Here is a 19,526-nt window from a genome sequence, read left to right as displayed (position 1 = left end):
AGCTGCTGCCTGAACTGTTTCTTAACGCACCAGCCATGCAGGGGACCACTTGCTCTGAGCAACCGAATCAAGTGCGTGCTTGTTTCTACTCAGCTATAGGAGACCCTGTTGAAACTTGGGGTCTGACCCCGAGGTGAACCGGGGAGCCCCCAGCTGTACGCCTCCGCGCAAAGGCCATTTGAAAGCTCGCTTTTGTACTCCCGGCTCTCATCCTCTACAGCCCCTCATATTCCTTCACGCTTTCACGTAAAAGCCGGTTGCATCTTACCCAGATCCAAACCACGACGGCAAAACGAGCCCCGAGCCAAGTGCCGTACCGTGGGGCGCACACGCGCGGAAAGAGGGCTGGGATGGGTTTGCTTTCAGCTCCGCAGCAAGGACCCGTGCGGACAGCCACAGCCTCGGCACCTGTCTCCCTCCCTGTGCACGCTCCGCTGCCGCCGGGCACAGCCAGGCCGGACGGGCTGGCTGCCCCACAGCCCCGCGGGACACCCTGCGCCTCGCCGCCCCCCACCTCCGCGCCGCGCAGCCCGCGGTGCCCGGGCCGGGGGGGGCGGGCGCGGCCGCTGCCAGCCCCGCCGGGGGAGGCGCGGGGCGGGCGGCCGGGCCTGCCGCGGGGGGTGCGCGGGGAGCGGGCGGGAGGCGCCGCTCGCCCAAGCCCGGCCCCTCGCCGCAGCCCGGCTCGGCGGCGCTGGCCGCTCCCGCTCCCCCCCCGCCCGGGCTCTTTGTCGGCGGGTGCCGGCGGGGGGCCGCAGCGCCATGTCCTCCCCCAGGAACGGCTTCTACCGGCAGGAGATCACCAAGACCCTCTGGGAAGTGCGGGACCGCTACCGGGACCTGCAGCCGGTGGGGTCCGGCGCCTACGGAGCCGTCTGGTAAGCGGAGCGGAGCGGGGCGAGGCGGGGCAGGGCGGCCCCGGGAGGAGGCGGTGGGGGCGGCGGCGGGGCGCCGCGCCGGCCTCTGCCCCGCGCCGGGGGGACGCTGCCCGGCCGGGCGCGGGCCTCTCTCGCGTTGTTCCCTGCCAACTTTTTCCGGTTGTTGTGCCTGACCCGGCCTGGCCCCGCCCGGTGCTGCCGGGCCCCGCGGGCGCTGAGGGGGCGGCCCCGCTGCCCACCTGGCCGCCCCCGAGCCGGGCGCCGGGCTGTGCCGCCGGGGGAGCCCAGCCCCTCGCGGAGCAGCCGGCAGCCGTACCGCCGTACCGCCTTCCATCCCACGCGTGTTTTCGTCCCCGGAGCGAGCAGAGCCCGCGGCGCTGCCCCCGCCTTGCCCAGCCCGGCCCAGCCCTGCCCGGGGAGCGCTGCCCGCGGCGGCCGGCCCCGGCCCGCGGCTCCCCCGGAGCGGCAGCGTCCCCAGACCCCGGGGTGCTGGCCCTTGGGGCAGGACACCTGGTTTGGGTTTGAGTCGTTGTTGGTTTTTTGGGGGTTGTGGGAAATTTTTTTTGTTTTTTGCTTTTTTTTCTTCCTTCCCAGATGTTCCTCTTTAAAGCTTTTGAAAATTGGCTACTTTTCATCGCAGGGCCTGGCAGCGTTTTAAACAAATGAAACTAGACGCTGGATGCTGCCAGCGAGGTGTTTTGGGGCGGTGGTCTCCTCCCTTGGCACAGCGAGGCCACGCAGGCACCTGGCGGGCCGCAGGCTTCGGGTTGGGCAGCACAGGGCAGGATGAGGCCGCTCTCCAGCGCCGGCGGGGTTTGCAGTCTCGCTTCGGTCCTTGCTCACCAAACTCTTCCTTTTCCCCCTAAAGCTCAGCCGTCGATGGAAGAAGTGGTACCAAAGTGGCCATTAAGAAACTGTACCGCCCATTTCAGTCTGAACTTTTTGCCAAACGAGCCTACCGAGAGCTGCGCCTCCTGAAGCACATGAAGCATGAAAACGTGAGTTGTGTTGTTAGCAGATATCCCCCCAAGGCCGCAGTTTACACACCCTAAAAACAGAAGGAAAGTTATGCAGAGTTGGACAAGGCAGATGTGTGGCAGCATGGAATTCAGGAGTCTTTGGGCAAGACCTGCATGTCTGTCGTTTATCTGTCTGTCCTTTATCTACAAACATCAGTTCACACAAACTAGAATATGCTGTGGGAAACACTACTTCATTTCCATGTAGGAAAGGTTGGGTGGGGAAGGCTAGGACCATGGTGGAATTTGTGCTCAGAGCTAGTGAGAGAGATTAAGGACCAGAAATTATGATCTCCATCACTACATTCCCGTGAGGCGCAGGGGAGTGCAGAGCATGGGTCTGTCCCTGCAGGTCTCGGGTGCCAGCATCTCTTTTTTTTCTGAACTTGCATGAAGATGGCTATGGTACACATGCATATCTTTGGGGAGGAGGTAGGGTTTTCTTTTTTTTTATCATTCATGAAGCATTTGGAAGTTTTGGGTGCGTACTAATGTGAAACAGGAAAAGTTCGTGAATGACTGAATAAATTGCTTTACTGGGAAGCAGAGAATAGGACACAGAGCTCTGCACAGATTCCCACAAAACATGAAAGAACAGCCATAGAAAGAAGTGTTGAAAGTGTCATTGAGATAAAGATACTTAGTCCCAACAGTGCTTAGTGGTTTAAGAAAAAAATAAAGGAGGAGAGATTTGTGTGAAAACAGTTATTGTGGAATCAAAGCATGGACTCCAGGTGAGAAGGGTCCCAGGGTGGGCTTGGAGGTTCACAGCAGTGGCTTTAAATGCTGTTCGTCGTGAATGTGTGGGGGAAAAAAAGAGAGTTTGGAGGGCGTTGCTAAAATGATGCATAAGAATCTGGTTTAAAATGTTAATAATGTGGGAGATGAGAGCATAGCTCCATTCAGATGGCCTTCAAGGAAAGCTAAGAGATCAAAAGCAAGGGTAAGAGAAACTGGTAATAACAACAGCCAGTCATTGCCATTTAACATTATGGTATTAACATTGTGAGTACCAACAATATCCAGGCTCATTTTTAAGAATAATCTGTGGGGTGTCCTGACTGTCCAGAAAAAAACAGACCTTTTTGTAGGCTTAAGAACCTGTGTGCCTGTTAACATTTTAGTCTGAATCTTTTAATACATTTGATCACTTTACTTGATTCCTTTGAAGTAACTGCTTCATAACCACTGCTGTATATGTTAAAGAGTTAACGTTTGCAGGGAACTTCTGTGTCATGCATGGGCTTTCATACTCTCAGCATTTTCTTTACTGAACATTTGGGAGCAGAGCAGCTCGTGCAGTTGCCAAGCTCCTAACTGTGTCCAGAATTTTGAGATTATTTTTCTTCCCTTTTCCAGAATAATCTGTTGGGTAGCATTTTCCACTCCTGGTGGTTTTTATGCAGTGTATGCCCTTCAGGATAATGCTCTGGAACCCCTCCATGGACTCGTTTGGTAATTAAAGCATCTAGAAGAAAATGCTCACTGGGGAATATGAGCACAATCTGTAAAAGTTAGAAATCAATATATATGAAGGAAGGGAATAATTTACAGTCTTAGGAAACAGTTTGGGCCACAGAAAGAAGAATCTGGTCTACGTACTAAGGAAAAGTTTTACCATTAATTATGGCATCTACTCTTTAGAGAACAAAGACTGAATAAATGATCCTGCAGGGATTTGTGGGCACCATGGAAGCAGAAGCTGAGTACTCCACCTGTCTGCAATGAGGCTGAGAGGGCAGTACAGCCCGTCAAGAGAATTTCCACCCACCATACCAGCCTCAAACCCTTCTGTCAGTCGTTTCACCCATGGTGAATTAGGAATAGCAACAACGCCTTTTAGGATTTCTATTCCCCGTGCTGATCTCAGGATACTCCCTTTAGCCACTCCACCCATCCAAAATTAAACCAGAGTGGCAGGATGACTCCTCCTCAGGATTTTCAGTCTCCCCCTCTGACCCACCACCATTCTGTCAAAGAGCCTCTTTTTTGCATATTTCTACCAAAGGATGGATTTACAGGCAGACAATAAGCTCCTTTGCCGTTCACATCAGCAGTCCCCAGTGTGCTGTGCACAGCTTTAATGGTATGTACAGTCGTGGCCGGACAGCTGCCTGTTCTCTGTCGTTAGCATCGTGGCTTCCATGGGTCTGGCTATGGAGTTTTGAACGGGCCCCACTCACGTGGGTTCATATCTCCTTATAACAGGAATTAGCAGGATAGAACTGTGATTGAAGTATCTTTCCTGATTTTTCTGTTAACTAATACGTTATAGGATACTTCTATAAGATAGCAGTCATCTATCTTTCTGGCTGTACTATAAATACAACTGCTATTAAAAATTAATAAAACTGAAGTAATTGTTCCAAAGACCACAATAAAATAACGATGCTACTGTTATCTCTGTCTTGGGTGTTGGTAATCTAAGTATGTGGAGGAGGTGGTGTGTGATAGCCACCGTTAGTCTAACGGTACTGCTACTATGGATTAGACCTGGCATATTGTTGCAACGTTGCACTAACCTGCCAGTACAAATCTTCATCTTGCTTTTTTCCTATTTCAGAATATAAACTATTTCAAGGTTCTTTTTATTTGATAGTTAAAATTACATCCAATTCGCTCTTCTGATCTGTTTTTCTTTTAAAATGACTTCTGTAATCATGATGCATTTGAGGTTGGATTACATGAAAAGTGTGATATTTTGTTTGTTTCACCGTGATTACCTCTTGATGGACCATCTCTGCCCTTCACAGTTTTCAGGGAAGTGTTGTGTTAAGCATGTAGCAATACATTATCACAGTTTATTTAACCTTATGCTGTATTCAGAATGATGGAAGAAATTTTAATGGTCTGACACATTGTGTTAAAAATAGCATCTCTGATCCTCCATTAAGGTGGGAGAAGATACCATTAAACCCGTGCCACAGTGATATAATTCATCAGCATGTCATGCTTCAGTGAAGAAAATGGAGGAAAACTTCTGCTTAATACCCTGGATGACCTCCATTATAGACCCTTTGAGGAATATGCTCATTTCCTTAATGTGGAAGGGTTGTAGAATGACCAGGAGTCCTATAAAAACAAATATAGGAGTCATCCTACTGAATTTTACTGGAATTGTATTTTACCTTGTTAAGGAAGTTAACTCATGGGTCAATCTGCTTGTCTATTTAGGCATTTTCAGGAGGAGGCAACTCTGGTTGCTGGCATGACCATCTTTCATTATATGTGCTAGACCCTTGTTCTCCCTAATAACTATCAATCAGGACATTACTTAAATGTAGTGAGGAATATTTCTATATAAACCATGCAAATTTCATAGCATGGGGCTTCTCATCAACCCTTTGCAAACAAATCCAGAGGAGAAATGGTGTTGAGGACTATGGGGCAGAGGCTGTGTGTGAAGAGGACGAGACCTGGCTGTTAGGAGATAAATCCATGTCTTAATGGCACTGGTATCCTTTTTTTTTTTTTTTTGGTAGACCTTTTAATTTGAGAGGATCTGGGGTGTTTCACAAACATCATAAGCTACTTCTGCTGCCTAAGAAGCAGTCTAACCCAGATCAATTCATCAGACATTGCCAAAAAGAAAAGTTAGTTTCCAGCGGGATAAGCTGCCGGATCACTGTGTAGCTGCATAAACAGTTATTCTGGCACAAGAGAGGGAATGGTGTGAAAATGAGGAATAAAAACAGCTAAGGCAGAATGAAGAAAGCACTGGTTTTGGGGTTTTTTTTCTTCATTTATTCATGCTAGCTTGAAGTATGCATCCCACTACAGCCTTAGCAGCTTTTGATTATTTCTTTGGCATCTGCTGCATCTTGTATAGAAGAACAGACTGTTTACCTTCAGGAAGTTTTTTTCAGTAGTGCTGCTTTTGTTCCCTGTTTCTTTCCATTTTGAGTTCAAAGTGAGGACCCTTAAAACTATCTATTATGGCTCTGACTTAAAAACAGTGAAAATATGGCCAGCATGCTAACTTTGGCCCTGGCTTTGGCTCTCAAACATTTGCATAGCTCTACATTCATGTATTCTTCTGAAGTTAGCAGAGATGTCTGTGTATGCAAAGCTAAACGCAGACAAGTAAGCGGAGGTGCAGAACCGTTAGTTTCATTTGGCAAATAACTTGGATTTTATTATGCATTTGGGCTGGAAGTGATACCATGATAGCCTTTTGTTGAAACAACTGCACAGTGACTTGTACTGGTCCAGTCCTGGTGCCCTTCTCACCTCCCAGTTTGCTAACAGAAGTTTTGAAGCTGCCAGCAGGAGTGCGAAACAGCTGGCGAGGGGAGATGGCACTGGAGAGAGGGAGAGAAAAGCAGCGGCTCGTGCTGATGTCTTGTGTCAGAACAGAGTGTGGATTTTATGAAAGTGTGGTGTACGCGTATGTGTGTGTATATATGGATATATCTATGTGTACATATAAGCACATTCAGTAATTCTGACCGAATTCTACCAACTTAAATTCTGAGCGTGTTTCTGGCATAAAATTTTTGACAAATGCCCCTTAAACATTTCGTGGGTCGGTTAATATTCTACAGATGTTTTCTCTTCCTGGAAACTCTGTATGTAAGAGGCAACTGCAGTATTTGTTTAAAGGTACTCTATATTATGCTCTCATTCATTGCTCTGAGTGGAAATTATTCTCTGGTGTATTCCCACATCTGAAGACCCATGTGTGTTTTGCATTATGAGAACCATGTAGCTTTTTTTTCCCCTTTTGGAAGGAACTTGGGTATCCAACAGACACCAAATTGTCTGTCTCTGTACAGTTACGTTTCTGAGGATGACGCAGGCCTTCCCTTTTAGGTTGGCTAATATTTAATTCTGTTGACTTCTTTATTTTGAAAAAATATTGGGCTTTTAATTTACACCTACACAGTATCAACCAAGGGAGGAGTTTGTTCCAGAGAAAATAGCGGGACACTCTACGTTCCTGCCTGAGAAAATCTTAAAACTGTCACCTTTTGCAGGTCATCTAGCCTGACATGAGCATTGGAAGAGCAACAGCCTCTGCAGTGTACAAAATCAGACCAAGAGGGGAGTTGTAGATGAGTGACGCCCTTACAGATGAAAGCATGCTCACTGTGTTAGAAGAGGTTTCCCGCACCAAGTCCTGCAGGACTGCACCAGCTAAAACTTGACATCCTTTGGGTACACAAGTGCCAGTAAAGTGCAATTCAGCAGTCTTGGCTGGCAATGGCAAATCTCCTTATGGGTCCTTATGAAAGCAGAAATACAGTTATAACTGGATAGTTTATTGCTGTCAAAAGGTTGTAGGGGAGAAACTCCTGGCTGCTTTTCTGCGGTCTGAAACCTTAGCACAGCTAGGGAGCTAACAGGACACCAGAGTCACTTATTTTGGTACTCAAAAGCCAATAAATCAACATAGTGGTATCGCTTGTCACTTCTGCTTATTTTCACAAACCTGCCTAATAGGTGTTTTACCTAGGCTGAGCTTCAGCTGGGGGGCATTCACACCCCAGCCTTGGGTACTAATAAAGCAGACTGATTAGCCTAGTCCAGTAAATGAAAATAAGAAAGGCAGCACTGAAACCCGAACCTTCTCTTTGGATTGCCATCTAATCCAGAGCTGAAGATGTGTCTGTCCGCAGGATTTGGATCTGTCCAGTGTTACGTATGGGTCCACTGAAAGAAGAGTGTGGTGACGCTCGTGGGTATGGCTTGTTCCTGCCGGTGTGCCGACTGGCAGGAGAAAAGCAAAGGAGTTCTCTGTCCATCAGCAGGCATCCCTCATGTCATGTAGCAGTAATCGGTGAGGAAGAAAGGTGACTGTGGTGCAAGCCTTGTGTGCGGATAGTTAAAATTTTAAAAAGATTGAGACTTCTTAGAGTAGTAAAAGAATGCAGGTGCCCTGTGATGTGGAACAGCACGGGAACATGAAGTTGAAGCTAACCCTGAAGAAAATTTAATGCAGCATAATATGTAGTTCAGTGCACCCCAGCAGGGATCTCTCTTAAAAAATGTACTTGCATTTGTAGCCCGAGAGCCAAAGCCACTCAACTTCACTGTGTTTTCATGCGTAACATCCACAAGGGAAAGCAGCACTTAACGTATAAGAGACATAACCTACATTACTTATTAATTTATACAAGATCCGAGTCTTTCGTTGATGTGCTGCTGCTTCTTACATCAGAATCTTTCCTTTACAGAAATGCAGTGGAACAGTCCTTGAATAAAAGTAATCCAATACGTGAAAGTGCAGGGAGGATAGAGATGAGGAGCTCTTCGCTGTTGTGCTCCGCTACTGGAGTAACATTTGGAAAAGGAGGCAGCTGAGAAGGGAAGGGCAGAAACCACCTTACCAACACAAAGCTGTTACTTATTTGTCGACAGTAGTTAAAGTTGGTCAGCATGGTCAGTATAAATGTCTTGGGGGGGAGACAGACAGTAGGGGTAAGAAGGGCTGGAGCCATTGCCACCACCCCCCCCACTGGCTTCACAGGGAAGAGACACAATTGACAAAGTAAATATATTGAGTAAAAGCATACCTGTGGAAAACAAGTTAGACCAGTAGACGGGTAGTTTTGCTGTTACTGTGCTTTTGCTTTGCAGGAAGATGGGAGAGACACACTATTACACTCTCTCCTCAAGATGCAAGCAAGGAAGGTACTTCAGTGGAGGCTGCAGAAATCCACGTTGTTTTTCAGTCAGATGGGTGGTAGGAAACAAGGTGCATCCTTTGTGGGCTAATTCATTCGAGAAACTGCCTTTTGGCAGAGTTAATGGGAAAAAAAATGAGACCCTGAAATGGCAGTGCTGCTGCTGGTTTCCACAGATGCTTTTCATTGCCATCACAGAGTGTACAGGGTTCGTTCCTCAGCTGTGCTTCCATCTCTGACAGTATCAGTAATTGTGCTGAATTAACACCAAAAATAGATCTACAGAAGGTTTCACAGATACCTCCGCTACATTTCATATAGGCCACACTATGAAAAATAAATGATTGTTGTAACTGTTTTCTGGTGGCTTACTTTTGTGCTGGGACAGTATCTTTAAGTATTGTAAAGTTTTTTTACAAATACTGTATTTAATTGAGAGCATTTTAGACAGACACAGGATTTTCCACGATGTTATGAAGGAGGGAGTTTCCTACACTTTGTCCAGTGCTTTTCCTTTTCCTGAAGAAGTAGCTGGAGTTGTCTCTTCCTTGGAGGATTTATTTTATCCTGTACCTCCTTGTGCTTAACATATCTGCAGAAAACTGTGACCTAAATGGAAATACTAATGACTCTGTTCCAGTAGAGGAAAATCATCTCAAAGTGCAGCAATTAAATAAAGATCACTGAGGAAAAGGAAATGGGTCCCTCACTTTTATTTTTAAAGTGATTAACTATTAGTACCTCTTACCATTTTGGACACTAAAATGGATTTCAGGGTTTTTAGAAAGCTTCCTTTGTAAAGCAAGAAAAGGAAGTATTGTGAAATCCTTGGCATGTTAAAAGAGTTTTCTGGTTTATTATTTACAATTCCCTTCAGCGGGAGCTGAGCATTGGCCTCGGTGGTATCCTTCACTGCACAGGATCTGCAGGAATGATAAGCTTGTCTCCATGAGTTTGCAACCTTACCTCAGAAGTAATGTATATTGTGTATCAGGCAGTATTAAGTAACGACCCGGAACTCTGTTTACTTGAACGGAGAAGCAGTAAAATGTTCAGTAAAATGTTAGTGAACTTCATTCAGTGTGTTCTGGGGCTGGTATGCTCCTTATGGAAACGTGTTCTTCATGCTCCCGTGTTTCACAGCGGACGCCTGACAATGCCTTGGTGCACAGGTGGATGTGGTACAGCGGCCACACTATTCCATCCTCTGCTGTGTCCCTTCTTTTTATTGTGGTGTCCCTGTGTCTTTCACTGCTACATTCAGACATGATGGGGTTTATTTTCTTATGTTTCTTGCTTAGGTAAATGAGGACATGGAAATATCTCCTTGAGAACAAGTGGAACTTCTGAAAAAGTGGGGCTTAATAGGGAAAGAAGTGCATATTGGATAAGATTACTGTTAAAACGTTAACTTCCTTCTTTTTAATACTGAAATCTTTGGAGGGCACACAACTTTTCTGGCAGAGCACACAACTCTTCTGGCTGTGTCTGCTCTGTGTGTGTACACACGCTGCCTTAGGAGATGCCCACAGAGCTGCATTATGCTCCATTGTTGTCACGTACATCTTCCTAATTCCTCTCTCTTCTCTTTCTCTCCCTGCCTCCACATAGAAATGGAAAACCTTGTGTAAAACTGTCATGCAAAAAAATAATTTAAAAAAATCTTGCTGTAATGTTAGCACTGAAGGTATTACTTCAAATAATAACCACATCCTCTGTGGGTTTAATTACTGTTTTATGGTAGCTATATTATTCTTATTTAATTAGTTTCATATAAAAGTCCTCAGGAAAATATTATTAGTGATTTTTTTCAAAGATATATCTGGCTAGAAAGAGTTGTAATTTTCTGTTTTCGTCTTTATTAGTTTTACTATCTTGTTCATCATTATGACATTTTGATAATATCCAGGCTAACTGTAGTAGTTCCCCCTGAATGTGGAAAAGATAAAAATACATGCAGTAAGGATTTCATCACAGTTGGAGATTTTTATTTAAAGCTTTAAATAAGGAAGTCGCCTTTCTTTTGCTGCATTTTTTTCCTGCATTTCTGCTCTTGCTTCTCTTTACTTTCACGTACTTTTTTTAAAGAACTCTGTTTTGTGGAGCAATTAAGACATAGTACTAATGTCCAAAATCCATCTTGATTGTTATCAAAGTGGATTTTGCCATCCTTCTTTTAGTACTTTGATGGTAACATCAGGCAACATAATATGCTGTTACCCCAGTGTCTTTCTTGTAGTTTCTAATTTTATACAGTTTTAGTTTGATATATAATCTGATGTCCGTAAATTGTATGGCCATGGAGATAGGTCTGAACATGGCTGGAAAGGTTAGTAGTCTTTAGCTTGCTTTCCAGCAAACCCCTGCACACCCCTGTCGACACGGCAGCCTGCACCTGGGAAACACCATGAGCAGGCCAGGGCTTCGGAGGCTTCCTCTGAGCAGACAGAAATGGTCATGAATTAGTACTAGAACAGAAAAGAAGCAACTCTAAAAGCCTGTGCTATTTAGACACTGCCTGGATTGAGCAGCATCCAAGCTGAGATCTGGCTTTAGACAATTCCAGCTACATCTTTTGGAGCATCGAGTTCTGTATATTTAATTTTCTGGTGTTTAATGGGCTTGAGAAAAGCATTGGCAGTTACCATAATGCATCTAGTCAGCTGGTATAGTTCTGCTGAAAACCATACTAGTAGGAAAAACTGTGGTGGGAAAATCTGTTGTACTAGATTGTTATTTCTCTGTTGAGTGATAGAATGCTTTTGTTTGACAAAAAGTACTCTTAAGGAGAACCTAAGGTATAAGCCATAGTAGATCATATTAAGCTCTTGATAGTTTACTCTCTATAAAAACAGTTTAGTCCTAGTTTCTTCTCCATACTCCCAATTAGATATTGTAGTCTATGTACCTAAATTACCCTGTTACTGAAATTAGAAGACGTTTAAAATGTTCTTTGTTGTCAGGCAGCAGGCCCAGCTAGGTGAGTAGCACTTATGACTGCTTCAGGTTATAAACCGATTTGTCTGGTTTATTTTTGGCACCTCAGTGGTTCAAGTTAAAAGATACTCTCTCCTCTTACATAAAACTGTTAGCCTCTGAACTTTTCATTCAAGTAAATACATTTTTTTTATTTTTTATCACAGGGTCAAACAACCCTGAGAGTTATAAAATTTAATATATAACAAATCCTGGTGTTGCTAGGCATTACTTTAGGTATTCTTTCTGCCATCTTTATGCCGGTAGCTAATGTCTCACTATGGAAATGTTTTTGATTATATTTTTTCACTTATTATGCAGTTTGGGATTTTTTTGTGTTAAATCAGTATTAATCCATGGGGGTTTTTTCTCTCCCTTATTTTTAGGTCATTGGAATATTGGATGTGTTCACACCAGATGAAACACTGGAGAAGTTTAATGACTTGTAAGTTCTGAGTTGTTTGTGTTTGGGAGCAGGGCATTGTTGCTTGTGCGGGAGGAAGGGTTGTTGCTTTTTTAAATGGAGAATTCCAAAATTGTTGCTTCATGGATTTTTTTCTGAATCATCTTAATATAACTCTTATGTGCAACTTCAAAATTGGTAGGCTGAGGTTTTCAGATTGTCATTAGAACCAGTTACCTGTCTTACAAGGTGTGTACTTCTTTCAGCCCTCAGTAAATGGCAGTTTGGTGGATTCCCTAATCCACCTTTCAAGTACTGATTCCTTACCCTAAGGCCCAGGTTGCCCAAGGGATAGGACAATTCTTAACCCGAACAAGTATGCTGAAAATGATGCCTGCTACATGACACATCTCTGGCGTGATCCATCCTAATTCAAGGATTAATTCAAAACTGCTGATGCTGCTGAATTTTTTAGTGGTTACCTGTGCTGTGGTTTGTTGTACTCCATGACTGGTTTCCCAGTCCAGAGGTCCAAACAGCACGTGATACAGATTGTTTCTAGCACCAGGCATGTACATCTCCCTGACCTTTGGGCGGCATCTCAGGCACAAGATACTTGGCATGTCTGTTGTTTTTCTTGCGGATCCTGCTGCAATTCTTGTGAATTAGAGTCACTAGAGAAACAGTGGTCAGAAGTCCTGCTGGGCTTAATGTAGGTTTCATGTTGCATTCGTAGAACTGTTATGGATTTCGTCTAATGTAGCTATGTTTCAAAAACAAACTTGCATATTTATATGTTAACAAAGAAAGCTATCTGACAGGAAAATGTAGAAAATGAAGTACAGAAAATATGGACCGTGTGTTCATACTGATCATTTGGGCCAAAATGATCACTGAGCCAAAAAGGATGTTGTCCATATTGCCTATTGTGCTAGCATTTTATATAGCATATATAACAAAATGCACATTTATATGATTAGTATTCAAGCACCATGTTTTAAATGAGACCCTAAAGTCATCCTTCAAGTTTTGGAGGTGCAAGTCAAGTAGGAGGGACATTTTTATAACTGAAACTGCATCAGGTGGACCTGCGGCAAAATTTGCTTTCAAGACTTTGGGCAAGCTGTTAGAGATGAGCAGAGGTAGATGTGTGTACATGTAAAACAAAAGTGGAGAAACTGCTTTTGTGAATTAAAGGTCAAATGGGTCATTTGAGGGAGACTTTCTTTTTGCTGACTAGTCATGAGACATTATCTGTGGCCTATTGTATAAAGATCAAATGCAAGGGGATTTGTGGCTAGAAGCAGCAGAAGCAAGATGGGTGGTTTCACCGAAGCCAGTCTCTGAAGTTGGTATTAGCTAAGAAACCCAAGGTCTCAGTCAACTTCTAGCCCTAGCATGCTCCTGCTCTACCTGCCACTCTGCTCTCCTGCTCCTTTACTCTACCAGTCAATGTAACAAAGATTTAAGAGAACGTCCCGTTTCCTTTATGAAACAATATTCAACGTCCTTTCCCTGCTCATGCTTGTGTTGAACTTCCTTCAGTTTTAGAAGTTCAGCTGATTGAAATGGTGTACAAAATCAGAAATGCATAAATCTTTACCAATTTAAGTCCCACTCTATCAGCTGCTTTTTACCCCCTTCATCTCTATTCCTTGCATTGTCTGTGCCTATATCATACACAGTGTGCCAGAATGGGTTGCTGCTCCTCATTTTGTAAGAATTTTGGGTTTTAACTGGAACTTGCAAAGAACTTAAATGCATTAGGCATCAAGTTCTCATTGAAGTGAATTATTAGTCAGGTGCCTAACCTCCGCAGCTTATTTGAAGATTCCAGCTGCGGATTGTAAATACATTTTTAGTAATAAAAATAAGTTTGTGAAGTTTTAAGTAGTAGACAAAGTGTTAAAAGTGAGCCCGTAGTGTTTGCTCCCATTGTTGTCCTGTTCCAATGTGTTACTCATAAATGATTACTAAAGTTTGGATTTTCAAACTCAGATAGGAGTGGGTTTTCCCTCTCTTACATTTTATTTGTTTCTCCACCCACCTAGACCTCTCTCTCTTTGGCTGTAGGAGATTTGAAGTCATCAATTTGTAAACTTAGCAAATTGTGCATATGTAAAAATACAGTCTTATTTGTCCTTCTCATCCTGTTCTTTATAGTGCTTAATGGTTATATACTGTTTTGAACTTTTGTCTATTCACATAAATCACTATCCATCCAGAGCCTTGGGATTTGTACAGATGATGGCAGGCAAGCAAAATCCTAATGAATGCTTGAAGGTCACTACCAGTAATAAAAGATGTGTAGATATTTCTCTATTTCTCTTGCCCCATGTCTTTCTACCTCTGTTTTTTCTAGAACAGTCACCTAAGGCTTTTTATAGCTCATTCCAAATATTCATGTCCTCTGGGAAAATGTATTTAATAAGTCTGAGTGGGGGGAGAACTTAATATGCTTTCAACAGTCAGGAACATCAACAAAGAAGTTAAACTCCAATTTCTAAGTCACTTAGTCTCTTGATGGGAAACATTTTGTGTGTTATACTGGGGGAGAGATAAGAAATGTCATTCTCTTCTCCGTATTTGCTCTGTCCTTATATAGTTACAGAATTAAATTGCTCATCTTTTGTGTCCAACGGATAGCGAATTTGTCTGTGAATGCTGGAACTGGGAGCCTGAGTCCTGATCCCCAAAGTTGTGGGGAAAAAATGTTTGGTACCTAGGAAATGTTGAAAATATTACCTGTAACTCCTAGTGACTAAACCAGTGTCCCATCTCTGTTACAAGTTTATATTCAATTTCTATTTTGTTTATATTTATAATTCTAATAGAATAAATTAAGTTTTCACAGGTTTAATAAGGTTTAGTAATAGAAATCAGCAGAATTATAATTTGCATATTTTAACCAGAGGAAACCCATTTAAGTCTAAATAATAAAATTTGTAGCTATGAAACAATGATCACATCTAATTCTTCCCTTCATGAAAATGCATCTGCTCATCTTTGTAAGAAGAGGAAAACTGATTACTTTATCCTCAGGTGCCGGATGTGACTGGCTCTGTCTGTGTTCAGACCTGACTTTAAGGATAGACTCTGAAGGATGAGTTTACTACAAGCAATGTGAAGAACGGTTTTGGATCTTAAGTGAAGATTAGCCTTGAAATGCGAGCTTGGCATTCTCAAGCTTTCTGTTGCTGGTGTCCCTTACCAGTACTTAGTACCAAAGATCACAGTTTATGATCCCAGCTGAAAATTAATGGAAGTTATTGTTGCATCCTAATTTGATCAACTCTATTTCTGTTGCACCTGACCTTGTCTATTTGAATGAACCACCTAGGCGGTTTGGTTCCTGCTAGTTCAATGCTGTGATCATGATTGTGAGATACATAGCATTGCGTGAATGTCTTCATTCTCTGTGTAGGTGTCTTCGAAATATCACATGGCTCTTGCTTAGGTTCTTTGTAACTAGTTCAGAATCTACACTCTTCTGATAACTAGCAACTTTCCATAATCAATGCCAGGGTTGGGCAATACCTCTTTATGACAATAAAAGTAGATAAAACCAGAGAAACTTGGAGGGCAGCAGGGTGATGATGGAACTGTTTGGTAAATTGAATGATCTATAATTTAATATTGTCACTGAACTATAACATACAATTATGTTTCAATTTATTTGACAAATTAAAGTTATTCCGTCCCTCTTTCTTTCCTTTTTTAAAGCTACCTTGTCATGCCATTTATGGGAACAGACTTGAGTAAGATAATGAAGCATGAGAAACTAACTGAAGACCGAATCCAGTTCCTGGTATACCAGATGTTGAAAGGCTTAAAGGTTTGCCACTTTTACTATTATTTTGATTCCACAATCTTTTTTCCTAGTAAACCTTTATGGAGAGCTATAAATACTTATAATTTGATAGCAGGATAAAATTTATCCCGCCTTGTATAGTAAAAGTAATTACATTCTGCATAGCAATTGTTTTGTGGTGATAAATGTTATCTGGGGTTTTTTTGTATGATGGTTTTGTCTGTGGGTTTTTTCAAACAAAAAGAAAAAATATTCATTCAAGATCTATATAGTACATTGACCCAGGATGACCTTAGTTTCCTTATTTGAGTACACCAGAACATCCCTGCTGTGATTTTTAGTTGCCTTCTTCCCCAGTAGTTGATTGTGGTGCTGCTTTGCCACACCTTTTACTGTGGCTAGTTGGAGAGCATGGAGACCAAGAATCAAACCACTGTTGAGTTCAGAGGCAGGACTCCTGTTGACCTGAGTCCTCAGCTATGTCATCAGCTTCAAATTTCTCTAACTTGAAAATTTTTCCATGGCTTACCAATACTGGTCTTGGTAATGACTTGGTAAGGACTATTGCTAAGGGACTCTGCACACAACCTGCTCTAACTATATCTTTCTGTGCTCTTCTGAAGAGCATGTGTGTGTGGTGTGGGGGGGTGTGTGGGGGGGTGGTGGTGGTGTGGGTCTGTGTGGGTGTGTTATTTTTGTGGTTTAACCCCAGCTGGCAACTAAGCCCCACACAGCCACTTGCTCACTCCCCCCTGGTGGGATGGGGGAGAGACTCGGAAGGATAATAGTGAGAAAACTCGAGGGCTGAGATAAAGACTGTTTAACAGGTAAAGCAAAAGCCGCACATGCAAGCAAAGCAAAGCAAGGAATTCATTCACTCCTTCCCATGGGCAGGCAGGTGTTCAGCCATCTCCAGGAAAGCAGGGCTCCCTCACGCGTAACGGTTACTTGGGAAGACAAATGCCATCACTCTGAACGTCCCCCCCTTCCTTCTTCTTCCCCCAGCTTTATATACTGAGCATGACATCATATGGTATGGAATAGCCCTTTGGTCAGTTGGGGTCAGCTGTCCCAGCCGTGTCCCCTCCCAACTTCTTGTGCACCCCCAGCCTACTCTCTGGTGGGGTGGGGTGAGAGGCAGAAAAGGCCTTGACTCTGTGTAAGCACTGCTGAGTAGTAACTAACACATCTCTGTATCATCAACACCATTTTCAGCACAAATCCAAAACACAGCCCCATACTAGCTGCTGTGAAGAAAATTAACTCTATCCCAGCCAAAACCAGCAGTTATATACATACATATGTGATTGAGGGGGTGGGTGTGTGTATTTATACCATAGCTATATGTATAGTACATATATAGGTATGGTATATACATACAGGTCAGGTATATATGTACCATACATATCTATCGACCTATAGGTGTGGTATTTTGGGGTGAAAGTCTGACCCTGGGAGGGACTCTGAGCCCCATTGACTTCTAGTGCTCACACTCGTTTTGGGAAGTGTTCAAGGACCACAGCGAGTGCTAGTTTGGTCCCTGTGTGTTAAAAGTACAGTTCTGCAAAGTACTAAAGCTCATTGCTAAATTTAAATAGGTAAGTCATGGGGATTCTTTCTATATTGAAATACCTTTCTGAGCCAGATGTCTGAATGTTTCCTGTGAAACTGAAAAGTATGTGTCCTTTGCGTAACATGCATGTAAAGTTAAATAGTTTCTGAAGTCTCCAAGTCTGGGACAGCTTTGATAAAGAGGAAGGTCTGTGGATTTTTAGTGACAAATCTGAGTGGGAGGTGGCTGAGAGGAGCACAGGTAAATCACTTATAAGCCCAAACTAATAGGCACCTCAGTTAAACAGCTGTGAAAGATGTTAGAAGGGAGTCCACTGAAAGAAAATAACTTTTTAATGCCTTTTAACAGACTCACTGAGATTGGAAGGGACCTCTGGAGACTGTGTAGTCCAACCACAAAGCAGGGTCAAACTGAGCAGGCTGCTCAGGAACTTGTGCAGTTGGGTTTTGAGTATCTCCAAGGATGGAGACTCCACAGCCTCTCTCGGCAACCTGATCCAGGGTTCAATCTCCCTTACAATGAAATATGTTTTTCTTATGTTTAAATGGAAATTCCTGTGTTTCAGTTTTTGCCCATTGCCTCTTGTCCTTTCACTGGACACTACTTAGAAGTATCTGGTTCTGTCTTCTTTACTGCCTCCATCAAGTATTTATGCATGTTGATAAGATGCACCATGAGCATTTTCCCAGCTAAAAAATCCCGGCTGTCTCAGTTTCTCCTCTTGTATCAGATGATCCAGTCCCATATCACCTTCATGGAGCTTCACTTGATTTGCTTCAGTGTCTCTAACTGGGAAGCCCAGTGGTGGACACAGCACTCCAGGTGTGTCTCACCAGAGCTGACAAGAGGGGAAGGATCACCTCCCTCAAGTTGCTGGCAATCCTCTGCCTAATGCAGGTGGCTCTTGGTTGGCTTTGCTGCAAGGGAACATTGCTTACATTCAACTTGTCCATCAGGACTTCCAGGTCCTTTTCTGCCAAGCTGATCAACCCCCAGCCTGTACTGGTGCATGGGATTATTCCTTCCCAGGTGCAGGATTTTGTTGAACTTTGGTGGGTTCCTGTCAGCCCATTTCTCCAGCCTGTGGAGGTCTCACTAAATGGCAGCACAACCACCTGGTGTATAAATATTCCTCTCAGTTTTGTATCATTTGCTGGCTTGCTGAGGGTGCACTCTGTCCCATCATCCAGGTCAGTAATGAAGATGTTAAACAGGACTGGCCTCAGTACTGACCCTAGGGGGGACACTGCTAGTGATGGGCCTCCAGCTGGATTTCCTGCCACTGATCACAACCTTTTGATCAAGGCAGTTCAGCCAACTGACTCAGTCAACTTTGATCCAGGCAGTTCAGTCTACCTCACTGTCCATTAATCTAACTCGTATTTCCTCTGACTATGAGGGTGTTATGGGAGAGAGTTTCAAAAGCCTTGCTAGAATCAAGGTAAACAACATCAACTGCCCTCCCATCATCCACCAAGCCAGTCATCTTATCATAGTAGGCTAACGGGTTAATCAGGCATGATTTTCCCCTTTGTAAACCCATGTCGAGTACTGTCAGTCACCTCCTTGTCCTTGTTATGTTTGGAAATGGTTTCCAGAATTATTTGCTATTATCTTCCCAGGGAGTGAGGTGTGGCTGACTGGCCTTTAGTTCCTTGATCCTCTTCCTCCTTGCCCTTTTTGAAGACACAAACAATATTTGCTTTCTTCCCGTCATAAGGAACATCTCCTGATCACCCTGACCTTTCACATATTATTGAGTGGCTTCACAATGACTTTGGTCAACTTCCCTTAGCATTTATAAGTGCATCCCATCAGGGTCCAGGGATTTGTGTTTATCAGGTTTGTTTAAATGTTCCCTAATCTGATCCTCCTCCATCGAGGGTAAGTCTTCCTTGCTCCAGACTTTCCCAGTGGTCTCAAGGACCTATCATTTGGCAAATATTACCGGTAAAGATGGAGGGAAAGAAGGCATTGAGTACCTTGGCCTTTACCGTGCCCCTTGTTGCCTGATGCTCTGCCCCATTCAGCAGTGGACCTGCATTTTCCCTAGTTTTCCTTTTGCTCTTGATGTGCATGTAGAAGCCCTTCTTGTTGCCCCTTCATGTCCCTCACCAGGTTCAGCACCAGATGGGCTTCACCCTTCCTAACTCTATCTCTGCACACTTGGACAGTGTCCCCACATTCCTGCTGGGTGACCTGACTCTGCTTCCACCTCACGTACGCTTCCTTTTTATGTTTCA

The 19,526-nt window shown here is 43.7% G+C and overlaps 1 protein-coding gene across 3 annotated transcripts in view; it reads left to right on the top strand.

Moving 5' to 3' along the window:
* The first annotated feature begins 630 nt into the window (after positions 1–630).
* Positions 631–19,526, top strand: part of MAPK12 (mitogen-activated protein kinase 12) — a 44,201-nt gene continuing 25,305 nt past the window's right edge. The window contains exons 1-4 of one of the 3 annotated variants that reach the window (XM_075492936.1): positions 631–875; positions 1,744–1,873; positions 11,883–11,941; positions 15,623–15,734. In XM_075492936.1, the coding sequence (XP_075349051.1) occupies positions 760–875; positions 1,744–1,873; positions 11,883–11,941; positions 15,623–15,734 (417 nt within the window). In that variant the 5' untranslated portion in view covers positions 631–759. The remainder of the gene's footprint in view (positions 876–1,743; positions 1,874–11,882; positions 11,942–15,622; positions 15,735–19,526) is intronic. The other 2 variants (XM_075492927.1, XM_075492917.1) reach the window with 2 other exon arrangements.

Source organism: Mycteria americana, chromosome 1, assembly GCF_035582795.1.
Source record: "Mycteria americana isolate JAX WOST 10 ecotype Jacksonville Zoo and Gardens chromosome 1, USCA_MyAme_1.0, whole genome shotgun sequence".
Lineage (NCBI taxonomy): Eukaryota > Metazoa > Chordata > Aves > Ciconiiformes > Ciconiidae > Mycteria > Mycteria americana.
The sequence above is the reverse complement of the archived record's forward strand: the minus strand, read 5'-3'. Positions and strand labels throughout refer to the sequence as shown.